A 12,959-nucleotide genomic window follows, 5' to 3' on the forward strand; every position below is an offset into this window, starting at 1 on the left:
GTGACTGCAAATGTGGTTAGTCTGATAGAGTCATGGGGATGTATAGCACAGAAATGGGCCCTTTGACCCATCTAGAGATAGGAGCATATTGTTCCCTTACAGTGGGGATACAGGTGGACAGGGTGGCAAACACTTGCAGTAAGTTTTAGGGCCACGGGGATTGTTATAGAACAGGGAGATCAAAGAGTATAGTTACTTGCAGTCCAGATGAAGGGTCTTGGCCAGAAATATTGACTTTCATAGATGCCACCTGACCTGCCGAGCTCCTCCAGCACTGTGTGTTGTTCTGGTTCAGGTGCATAGTTCCCAGAGATTGAAGACACAGGTGGACAGGATGTTGAACTTACACAGTAACCGATAGGGCGCTATGGAGATTGTTGTCAGTCCCCACTAATCCCATTCATCTGCAATAAAGTCTATTAGACCATAGGAGCAGAATCAGGCCATTGGGCCCATCGAGTCTGCTCCACCATTCAAGCATGGCTGGTTTACTGTTCTTCTCAACCCCATTCTCCTGCTTCCTCCCTGTAAGCCTTGTTGCTCTTACTAATCAAAAACCTATCAATCCTTGCTTTAAATATACTCAGTGATTTGGCTTCCACAGATTCACCACCATCCGACTAAAGAAATCTCTGTCCTAAACAGTCATCCCTCTATTTTAAGGCTGTGCCTTCTGGTCCTGGTCTCCCCTACTATAGGCAACATGCTCTCTCTTCAATATTCAATAGGTTTCAATGAGAATTCCCTCTCATTCTTCTAAACTCCAAAGAGGATAGGCCCAGAGCCATCAAACACTCCTCATATGTTAAACCTTTAATTCCCAGGATCATCCTCATGAACTTCCTCTGGGCCCTCTCCAGTCTTTCTTAGATAAGAGGCTCAAAGTTGCTCACGTAGTCATAGAGTCTGCTGATCCAAGGAGGATGCACTTCTGCAAAGTTTTGAAATTGTTGTTTGGATTGAGGGGGCTGCGCAAAGAGATTCTTTGACTAGAATGTGGTCCATAGAATGCAGTTTTGAAGATTGTGAGCAATCTTGTTGAAGCGTGGCTATTAATATTTGAGTAACTTTTATAATGGAGCTTGTTATTTATAATAAGTGAGAGAATAGAGCCACAAGACATTGAAAGGAGTGACATGGTACTGCAGCAGTTACAGCCCCAGGGACGCAGGCCACTGTCTGAAAGGAGTTTGTATGTTTACCCTGTGACCATGTGGGTTCTCTCTGGGTGCTCCCAAAGACGTCTGGTTAATTAGTCACATGGGTTTATTTGGGCAGCACAGGCTTCTTGGGCTGGAAGGGCTTTTTACCATGATGTATCTCTAAACAAATTTTTAAAATGTTAGGATAAATTAATGAAAATGAAAATTGAAGAATATTCAAGAACTTAGAAGATTGGACATTACATAATACGTGCCCTTCAGCCCATGATGTTGTGCCAACTTTTTTTACCTACTGTAAAATCAAGCTAACTTTTCCCTCTGACATAGCCTTCATTTCTCTATCATTCATGTGCCTCTCTAAAATACCCCATTGTATCTGCCTCAACACCTCCCCTGGCAGTGTGTTCCACACATGCATCACTCTCTGTATAAAACAACTCACCTCTGACATCTCCCCTGTACTTTCCTCCAATCACTTAAAAATTATGCCCCTGATATTAGCTACCTCCGCCCCGGGAAATGGTCTTTGGTTCTCCTTTGCAACAGAAAGAAATAATCAAAATAATTTTGTCAGTGTGACTGAGAAAATAATTTGGTAAAAAAATCTAGCACTTCATTGTTTCAAAACAAGAAAAACAGAAAGCAAATTGTGCACACATGGGGACAAGGATTTTTAATTATAGATGTGTTTCACAAGATATTTAAAGGCAATTTCTTCCCTTTTCATCTAAGTGGTAAATTTCATACTTCCCAATTACTGTATCCACACTGAGCTGCAGAAGTGATGAGTGAAACGACTTCCAGCAAAGCTGATGGTGTCATTCTGGGGAACTCATCTTATAAAAACTTGTCAATTCCTCAGGCTTATCCTGTCTCCTGCCCCCTTCCTTTGCAGTTTCCATCAATTCTTCCTACAACAAAATCACTAATACCCACCCACTTGTACCCACCGTACATCCTGAGCGTCAAGTACACTTACATCCCTATGAATATCAACACTACCCAATCTCGCACCGGTTTACAAATACTCTGCTTTTCTGCTGAGGGTGGTGTAATTGAAATTTAGAGTGAAGTCCACAGAAACTCAGAGTGTTGCTCAAGGCAGAGTAAAAGCTGGAAGTCCAAGGAACAGATGGGTTTTTGTGAGAGGGTAGTAGTTTCAAGTTTCTTGGTATACACATCACAGAGGATCTCACTTGGACTGTACATACCTGCTGTGTGGTGAAAAAAGCACAGCTCTCCTCGTTCACCTTAGACGGCTGAAGAAGTTCGGCATGAGTCCCCAAATCCTTCGGACTTTCTACAGGGGCACCATCAAGAGCATCCTGACTGGTTGGTACGGGAACCGTACTACCCTCAACCACAGGGCACTGCAGAGAGTCGTGCGAACAGCCCAGTGCATCTGTAGATGTGAATTTTCCTCTATTCGGGACATCTACAGCATCAGGGCCCAGAGGATCATCAGGGACCCCAGCCACCCCAACCACAAACTGTTTCAGCAGCTACCGTCTGCAGCATTAAGGCCAGGGTCCCCATAGGCTTCTCCCACCAGGCCATCAGATTGATCAATACACATTGATCTGATTGCCTACCTGACTGTACATACATGTGTACAAAACAATTAGTGTTCCCACATTTCCCTTCCTATTGTTTGTACCTTGCAACGCAGACGCAATATAAAGATTTTTACTCCTTCATGTTGTGAGATGGATGTAAGATTGGGGTTCGATTCCTGCCATTGCCTGTAAAGAGTTTGTATCTTGTCCCTGTGCCTGTAGGGTTTGCTTCATCTGCTCTGGTTTCCACCCACGGTCAAAAGATGTATGCTTAGGGCTAGTGAGTTGTTGGCATCGGAAGCGTGGCACATCCTCGCTGATTTGACTCGATGCAAGCAATACATTTCACTGTATGTGTCGATGTACATGTGATAAATACGGTCAGTGGTCGCCCTATCACGTACACCTGCTCGTTAATGCAAATATCTAATCAGCCAATCACGAGGCAGCAACTCACGATCAAGAGGTTCAGTTGTTGTTCAGACCGAACAAAAAACAACCAGGTGAAAGCACCTTATTAATGAGGAGAGTGGCCAGACTGGTTCAAGGTGACAGTAACTCCAGTAACCAGGCATTATAACGGTGGTGTGCTTCTCTGTGTGCTCAACACGTCCAGCCTTGAAGAGCCTGAGCTGCAGCAGCAGAAACCCACAAACATACATTCCGTGACGACTTTATTTGGCACAGAAAGTAGCTAACAAAGCGGTCACTGAGTGTGAAACTAATCTTTAGATCTATGGAAGGGCCAGTAGAGAGTGGGGCAGGTTTTAGATGCAGGGTGTGCGGGTGGGAGATGCAGGGTGTGCGGGTGGGAGAAGCTGTGAAACCAAATCTGAAAAGGTGACCTTGGAACAGGAGGAGTACAGCAGGGTTAGAGGCTGCTCACACCGTCAAGCTCGGCAGTAAGTTTACAGATGACACTAAATATGTGGAAGGATGTGGAAGCTATGGAGAGGGTGCAGAGGAGATTTATCAGGATGTTACCTGGATTGGAGAACAAGTCATATGAAGCAAGGTCAGCAGAGCTGGGACTTTTCTCTTTGGAGTGTAGAAGAATGAGAGGGGACTTGATAGAGGTCTACAAGATTATGAGAGACATAGATAGGGTGGATAGTCAGTACCTGTTTCCCAGGGCACCAATAGCAAACACCAGAGGGCATAGGTACAAAATTAAGGGAGGGAAGTTTAGGGGAGACATCAGGGGTAAATTTTTTTATACAGAGGGTTGTGAGTGCCTGGAATGACTTGCCACGGATGGTGGTGGAGGCTAAAACATTAGGGGTATTTAAGAGCCTCTTGGACAGGCACATGGATGAAAGAAAAATGGAGGGTTATGGGTTAGTGTGGGTTTAGTACTTTTTTTTAGGATTATATGGGTCAGCACAACATGGAGGGCTGAAGGGCCTGTACTGTGCTGTAGTGTTCCATGGTTCTATGGTTAAATAGATGGTGTGTCTGACAGTGAAGGTGGCTAACAGGATTTACAGAGGGATCTTGATCAGCTGGCAGAGCAGTCTGAGGAATGACAAATTCAGGTAAGTGTGAGGTGTTACATTTCGGGAAGGCAAGTGAAAGCAGGTGCTCGGGCCCTGGGGAGCAGTGTAGAACAGAGGGACCTAGGGTCCATAGAGGGGAGGCTGGTTTCTGTGATGTTGATCCAGTCTTCCCTCCCTGCTACAACATTCCAGTCTGTAAATCTCCTCTGCAGCACAATTACATACTGGGCAGGTCTTTGTTTAAACGCTGATGGTGTGGAGATCTGGGTTAACTCAAAGACTTATGGTAATGTTTTTGAAACTGGGAGGGGGCAGGGCAGTCGTGCTAGTCTTGTAGCAGCTGAGAGGAAGTGTCTGTCTTGGCCAGTGTTTGCAACCTGCTGAGGTCTGTGCGCTGCCTGTCTCTCAGGGGGTGGTGTTGGCCAGTAAGTCCGTGATCTCCGCAACCCCCTCTGCACTGTAGCACTGCGAGTGAATTATTTCCTCAGGAGGGTGATACAGTCATGGAAGAACTCCAGGCAGGTAAGTGACTTGTCAAGCTCCTCAATGCTGCCAACTATGCCCTCTGTCAGTGTCTGCTCACTGACGTGCCCCAGCACAGAGTGAAGTGGCACAGAAAGATCCAGGCTGGCCCCATGTTCATTGGAGATGAAGAGGAGACAGGGAGATCATGTTGAGAGTGAGAGTCTTGACAGGGGAGATGCTGAAAGATTGTTTCCCCTGGTAGGGGAGTGTGGATAAAAGGGAGGCCAAGAAAGAAACTGCTGGGGGAACAATGCATTGAGTAGTATCCGTGGGGTGGGAAAGGAAGTGCTGATGTTCAGGTCGAGACGCTTTAGGAGTCAAGGATCCTGACCTGAAGCATTCACAATTCAAAATCTGAATCAGGTTTATTATACAGTGTGAAATCTGTCATGTTTTGTGGCAGCACAATGCAAGACAGAAAATTGCTGTGAATTACAATATAAATAAAATGATAACAAGTGGAAGAGAGGAATAGTGAGGTAGAGTTCATGGGTTCATGGTCTGTTCAGAAATCTGATAGCAGAGGGGAGAAGGTGTTTCTAACACACTGAGTGTGTCTTTAGGCTCCTGCACTAGGTTGTAAGGTTGGCATATACCAGATGTTGAGGGTTCTTCATGATGAATGCCAACTTCTTGAGGAACCCGTTTTGAAGATGCTGGGTAGGATTGTGCCCTTTATGGAGCTGGCTGAATCTAAAACCCTGTGCAAATCACTCTCCGCACCCCCACCCCTCTCGTGACAGATGGGTGAGTTGCTCCCGCGGCTTGCTTTCTGCACTGAGGAGACTCCTGAGGGCTGGAGATTCAGAATTCAGGACCATCCTATGGAAGCAGAGGGATGAGGAGGAAACTTTTATTTTGGAAGTCTCCACCCGCTGAGCTACGGGGAGGCATCAAGTACAATCCCGTGCCATGAAAGGGACACGTTCTTGGTTAAAAAGGGAGTCAACAGTTGTGGGGAACTGAAAGGGATCTAAACTTCTTTTCCTGCACTGTCTCCTCATCTCACGTTTGCATGCACCGTTCTCCAACTTCCATACTTCCTAGTAGTTGTGCTGTGAGTATGCCCAAGGTCAGTCATGAGCCTATTTAATTCTGGAGCTTCATACTATGAAATTGGTTTCCTGTTGGACAGACTCTAGGAAGGAGCTCACCATAAAACCATAAGACATAGGAGCAGAATTAGGTTGTTCAGCCCACCAAGTCTGTTCCACCATTCCATCACGGCTGATTTATAATCCCTCGCAACCACATTCCACCGTCTTCTCCTCCTGACTAATCAAGTATCCATCAACCTCTTCCCTAAATACCCAATGATGGCCTCCACGGCCGTCTGTAGCAATGAATTCCAGAGATTCACCACGTTCTGGCTTAAGATAGTCCCCCTCATCTCTATTCTAAAGGGACGTCCTTTTATCCTGATGCTGTGCCCTCTGGTCCTGGACTCCCCCACTTTTCGAAATAACTTCTCCACATCCAGTCTTTCAAAATTCAGCAGGTTTCATCTAATTTAGATTAAGATTAATAAAGATTACATCTCACCTTGCAAAAGGAGAATCTTTCAGGATTCCCATTCCCATTCCCACTCAACACCAGGATCACACTGTTGGAACTTGAGGCCATGTAGACAGCAGTCCAGAGGGCTTCTGTGATTGAATAACGGGTGAGATGCTGGAGACGTTCCCTGTGGACCCACAGAATGAGGCAGAGAGCTTCAGGGTAAAAATCACTGCTGTGGAGAAGTTTTGTGGGTATGATGGAGACACCTGGATGATATATTGCCTCCATTTGGGTATACTTAAAGCAGAGGTTGATAGATTCTTGATTGGTCAGGGATATGGGGAGAAGGCAGGAGATTGGGGCTGAGAGGGTACATTGGTCAGCCATGATGAAATGGTGGAACAGACTCAATGGGCCAAATGGCCTAATTCTGCTCCTGTATTTTATGGTCTTAAGTCTGAAGAAGCCATTTGCTGCCCTGGAATTCCGAGCATTAAGGATCAGCTTCATTCACCACACACGTTTACATGGATTAGGAATTTGCTCTGCTGTGTTGGTCAGAATGCAACATGCAACAGGATTCAACAACTATAAGGAATAATGCAAAAAATATAAAATTAGAGGTTAAGTTGCAGATATGTAATGAAATGTGCATAAATACAATAAATACCAGCATGTATTTACAATAAACAGCATTGTTGTGGCAGTACGGTAGCACGACACTCTACAGTACCCGGGTTCAACTCTCGCTGCTGTCTGTCAGGAGTCTGCACGTTCTCCCTGTGCCTGCTCCGGTTTCCTCCATGGTCCAAAGACATGCAAGTCGGGCGGTTAATTGGCCATTGTAAATTGTCCTGTGATTTGGCTAGGGTCACGTCGGGGGTCGTTGGGTGGTGCAACTCGAAGGGCCAGAAAGGGTTGTTTGCCGCTGTGTCCCAATAAATCAATCAGATGAAGTAGAATAGAAAGTGGTCACAATGCACTGACAGGGTAGCAGATAGAGGGGCTGGGGGGCTATCTAGAACGTTTGATCAGATTACCTGCCTGGGGGAAGAAACATTTAAGATGACGAAGTTTCTGTTAAATATCCCTGTCGCACTTTACCAGAGGGGGGTTTCTTTGGGCGGCCGCTACATTCTGAAGAGAGCTGGACTCTGTGCATCCATACTCACATCATTCTACAGATACGCATTAGATGCATCACGGCATGGTACAGGAACTGTACTGCAGTGGGCAGGAAGACTCCACAACGGGTAGTCACTGGCACCAGCCTACCCACCACCAGGGACATATACACAGGAAGGTGCCAGAGAAAGGCAGCAACATCACGAAGGATCCCACCCACCCACTCATGGATTGTTTGTCCCACTCCCATCAGGGAAGAGTCTCGTAGCATCCATTCCGGGACCACCAGACTCAAAAACAGCACTTTCCCCAAAAAGTAAGGACGATCAACACCTCCACCCACTAACCCACCCCTCCACATCCCCACCACCACTATTTAATCATTTGCTGTCAGAGTCACCTTATGTACAGACACTCCTGTGCCAGTGTCACTTTATGAGCATACAATCAATGTATATAAGCTATCTTATGTATTTATATTTATCGTATTGTGCTGTGCTACATCAGGTCCAGAGTAACAATGACCTCATTCTCCTTTACACTTATGTATTGGAAATGACATAAAGCAATCTTGAACCTTCAAAGTTCAAACTACTGTACATTTTTGATCAAAGTACTTGTTTGATGTACAGCCTTGAGATTCGTCTGCTTACAGGCAGCCACAGCACAAAGAAACTCAATAGAAGCCATCCAAAAGAGACAATCGTACACCCAATGTGCAGTAAAAACACAAATCATGCAAACAATAAAAATAAGCAAATAATATTCAGAACTGAAGTTCATGAAAGTGAGTCGGTCCACAGCGACGAAGCCTGCTCTCACTGTAGGGGAGCGAGGAGCCCGCTAGTTACAGGTCAACAGCCTGAGTTCTGAGCAGAGAACCTGAAACACGGTATGGCACTGTGGTTGTGAGAGTGAGGTGTTGGAAATGGGTCAGCACACTGTGAGCTTTACGAAGCCCCTCCCGACTGTACAATGTCATCACACACAGAAAAAGCTTTAGGAACTCAGCAGGTCAGGCAGCACCTATGGAGGGGAAGTAAATAATTAACGTTTTGGGCTGAGACCCTTTATCAGGACTGGAAAAAAAGAAATGGTAGAACCAGTTCTGTCAGGCTTAGTAGCTAAGCCAGACGTGAAGGCCAGGTACTGGACTTGGTTGTCAGAGGCTATCTGAGGTACATGCCATTGGGAGCATTTAATAGGTAGTGGGAGCTTGTCTTCATGCGGGCATGTCCCGGAAGGTGAAGGATGCCACCATTTTCAGACATCGCTTTTTGAAGATGCCCCCACAGGTTGGGAGGATGGTGCCCATGATGGAGCTGGCTAAGTTTACAATCCTCTGCAGCTTTTCCTGATCCAGTGCGTTGGAGCCTCCAGACCAGTGAGGCAACCAGTCAGAATGCTCTCCATGGGTCATCTGTAGAAATCTGTTATAGTTTTTGGTGACATATCACAGTCCTTGCCTACCCAACCTCTCCCTATAAGCCAGTCCCTTGGGTCCTGGCAACATCCTTGTAAATCCTTTCTGTATTAATTATCTTATGAACTTTCTGTTTTTGCTTTTAGTGAATTCAGATCTTTCCAGGCCAAGCAGCCAAGCAAGATCAGGAATAAGGCAACAGTTTCTCTCTCTCTCTCTCTCTCTCTCTCTCTCACACACACACACACACACACACACACACACACACACACACACACACACACACACACACACACACACACACACACACACACACACACACACACACACACACACACACACACACACACACACACCCCTTGCAACTTCTCTCAGTAAGTGGAAGTGCTAGATCTCTGATCTACCTAGTTGTTGATCTTCCCAGGATGTGGCAGGGAATCCTTTCCTGTGTCAGGGTGACACCAGTTCTAAACTCAATGCTCCAGGTGTGGCTGCAACTTGGTGCTAACTCAGATTCAGATTCATATTAATTTGTTTATTACATGCAAAGCACTGCGTAAGCATAGGTGCCTAAGACTTTTTCACAGTACCATATCTATCAATGTGGAGCAGAGAGCGAGATTGTAAATCTGGTGGGACCAAAGGATGTTGGGAATGGAGAGGATGTTGGGAATGGGAGGGGCGTGGGACAGAGAGTAAAGAAGATGTGTCGAGGTGGGTACAGACACACCCAGTCCTGAGACACCAGGCAAGGTCATTAGATTCCATATTGATCATTATAGAATGTCTCTCTGGTCCTTTCTACTCCCTCCCTTACCCTTCCCCCTTTTCCCAACTATGATTCCCCTCTTTCTGCCCCTTTCCCACTCTCAGTCCACAATTGAGACCCATATCAGAATCAGGTTTATCATCACTCACATGGGTCAAGAAGTTTGATTTTTTTTTAGCAGCAATAGTACAGTGCAATACATAAAATTACAACAGTAGTGGGCAAAAGTCTTAGGCACCTGAGCTATACTGTATATACCTGTATGTGCCTGAGACGTTTTCAAGGTGTACGTTGACAACCAGTACGAGCTAAGAACGTGCTGCATATTTGATAATGAACACGGATAACCAGGTGCGTGAGGAAGTGAAGCTTCAGCGGCTGTAAGCTTTGGCTGGACCCTGTTTGGAGCAGTGGTTACATTCGAGACCCATTACTCCAGAAACATCAATTAGCTCTCAGTACCACAGTTTGTAAATTGAAATTCAATGAATTGCATAAATCTAGAGGCAAACCAGTTGGGAACTGGCAAACTTTTAAAAGCAGCAAAGCAGATGCAAGGCTTACGGATGTCACAACGGCACAGGCAGTAGAGCTTCAGAGAGCAAGGTTCGTTCTTAACCTGAAGCACTGTCTGTGCGGAGTCTGCAAGCTTCCCTGCAGCTGCAAGGACCTCCTCGATACTCTGGTTCTGAAAGACATGTGCGTTGTTGAGTTGATTCTCTGCTGTAAGTTGTTCCTAGTGTGTAGGTGAGGGGTAGAACCTTGGGCGGGGGGTGGAGCTGCTGGAAATGTGGAGGGTCCAGAGGATGTTTACAAGAATGACCCCGGGAATGAAAGGGTTAATGTATTTGGAGTGTTTGATGGCTCTGGACCTGTACTCGCTGGAGCTTAGATGAATGAGGGAGGTTCTCATTGAAATCCATCGAATATTGAAAAGCCTAGATAGAGTGGACATGGAGAGGATGTATCCTGCAGTGGGAGAGTCGAGAACCAGATGGAACAGACTCGGAAAAGAAGAACACCCCTTTAGAACAGAGATGAGGAGGAATTTCTTTAGCCAGATGGTGGTGAATCTGTGGAATTCATTGCTACAGATGGCTGAGGAGGATGTCAATAGGTATACTTAAAGTAGAGCTTGCTAGATACTTGATTAGTCAGGGCATCAAAGGTTATGAGGAGGAGGCAGGAGAATGGGGTTGAGAGGAAAATAAATCAGTCATGAAAATATGGAGTACTGGATGATGGGCTGAATGGCCTAATTCTGCTCCGGTGTCTTACGTTCTCAATAAATAATGTGTTAAGTGTAACTGGACGGTTGATGGCTTACACGGACTTGGTGGGTTAAAAGGACTTTTTTTCCGAGACGTATTTCCTTCTAATTCACTGATTTAAGTCTATAAACTGATCTTTACCCCATTTCCAACAATTTCTTTGGTTTACAAAATTCTGAACACCTTCAAAATTGTCCTGGCTCCTGCATTTACTGGAAAAAGTTGGAAATTCCTCCTGTGGAGTCGAGCTGTCCGCGATGAGGCCACACTCAGGCTGGAGGAGCAACACTTTATAGTCTGTCTGGGTAGCCTCCATCCTGATGGCATGAACACAGATTTCTCAAACTTCTGGTAATTGCCCTCCCCTTCACTATTCCCCATCCCCTTTACCCTCTCTCACCTTAACTCATTGCCTGCCAATCATCTCCCTCGGGTGCTCCCCATCCCTTTTCTTTCTTCCGTGGCTTTCTGTCCTCTCCCGACAGATTCCTCCTTCTCCAACCCTCTATCTCTTTCACCAATCGACCCTAGCTCTTCACCCCCCCCCCCCGATTTCACTTACCACCTTTTGTTTCTCTCTCCCCTCCCTCCACCTTCTAAATCTGAGTCCTCATCTTTTTGTTTGGTCCTGATGAAGGGTCTCGGCCCGAAGTATCGACTGTACTCTTTTCCACAGAGGCTGCCTGGCCTGCTGAGTTTCTCCAGCATTTATTGTGTGTTGCTTGGATTTCCAGCATCTGCAGATTCTCTCTTGTCTGTTCCCCTTATTCTTGTTTGGTCTGGGTCTAAGATTGAAGGGTTTGGATCTTGCCCTAGGTTCAGTCTCCTTTCTGATACATTTTTAAGCCACCCTGAGACTAAAAGCCTTCTCCCTCCTGTGATGAGGCATTTTGGTGAGTGAATGTTTCCTATAATGATTATTTGTCTCATCACTGTCTGAGGTGGACGGTGCACACTCATGGTTTGGCCATTGTAATGTCTGTTGCTAGGGAGGGTTCCTCAGAGTGGTTTAAGTTTCTTTGAAACACTCTTATGGAACTTGAAACATTGCAGAGCACAGCACAGGGACAGACCCTTCACCTCACAATGCCTGTGCTGACAATGATACCAATGTAAATGAATCTTTCCTGCTGTATCGCTTCGACACTGCCCGTCTGAATGTCTCTTAAACACCTCCACTGTATCTACATCCACCACCTCTCTGTTTCAATCACCAACACCTCCATGGGACTGAATATACAGACGTATGTACAGCTATAGTCATACACACTCACACACACACACACACACACACACACACACACACACACACACACACACACACACACACACACACACACACACACACACACACACTCACACACACACTCCCACACTCACACACCCACACTCACACACACATACACACACCCCCACACTCACACACACATACACACACCCCCACACTCACACCCCCACACTCACACCCCCACACTCACACACACACTCACACCCACACACTCACACACACATACACACACCCCCACACTCACACCCCCACACTCACACACACACTCACACCCACACACTCACACACACATACACACACCCCCACACTCACACCCACACACAATCATACTCACACACACACACACAATCATACTCTCACACACACACACTCACACCCCCACACCCACACACACACACTCAGACACATACACACTCACACAACTCCACACTCACACACACCCCTACACTCACACATACACTCAGACACACACCTCCACACCCACACACACACTCAGACACACACCCCCACACTCACACACCCACACTCACACCCCCCCCACACACACACACATACACACACCCCCACACTCCCATCCCCGCACTCACACACACACTCACACCCACACACTCACACACACATACACACACCCCCACACTCACACCCACACACAATCATACTCACACACACACACACACAATCATACTCTCACACACACACACACACACACACTCACACCCCCACGCTCACACACACCCCTACACTCACACATACACTCAGACACACACCTCCACACCCACACACACACTCAGACACACACACCCACACTCACACACCCACACTCACACACACTCACACATACCC

At 46.3% G+C, this 12,959-nt stretch overlaps 1 protein-coding gene across 1 annotated transcript in view; it reads left to right on the top strand.

Moving 5' to 3' along the window:
• The first annotated feature begins 4,598 nt into the window (after window positions 1–4,598).
• The window catches only part of LOC140719234 (cytohesin-3-like), a 109,157-nt gene continuing 100,796 nt past the window's right edge, over window positions 4,599–12,959 (top strand). Inside the window, exon 1 of the mRNA XM_073033696.1 lies at window positions 4,599–4,737. Coding sequence (XP_072889797.1) covers window positions 4,719–4,737 — 19 coding nt within the window. The 5' untranslated portion in view covers window positions 4,599–4,718. The remainder of the gene's footprint in view (window positions 4,738–12,959) is intronic.

Source organism: Hemitrygon akajei, chromosome 31 (assembly GCF_048418815.1).
Source record: "Hemitrygon akajei chromosome 31, sHemAka1.3, whole genome shotgun sequence".
Classification (NCBI taxonomy): domain Eukaryota; kingdom Metazoa; phylum Chordata; class Chondrichthyes; order Myliobatiformes; family Dasyatidae; genus Hemitrygon; species Hemitrygon akajei.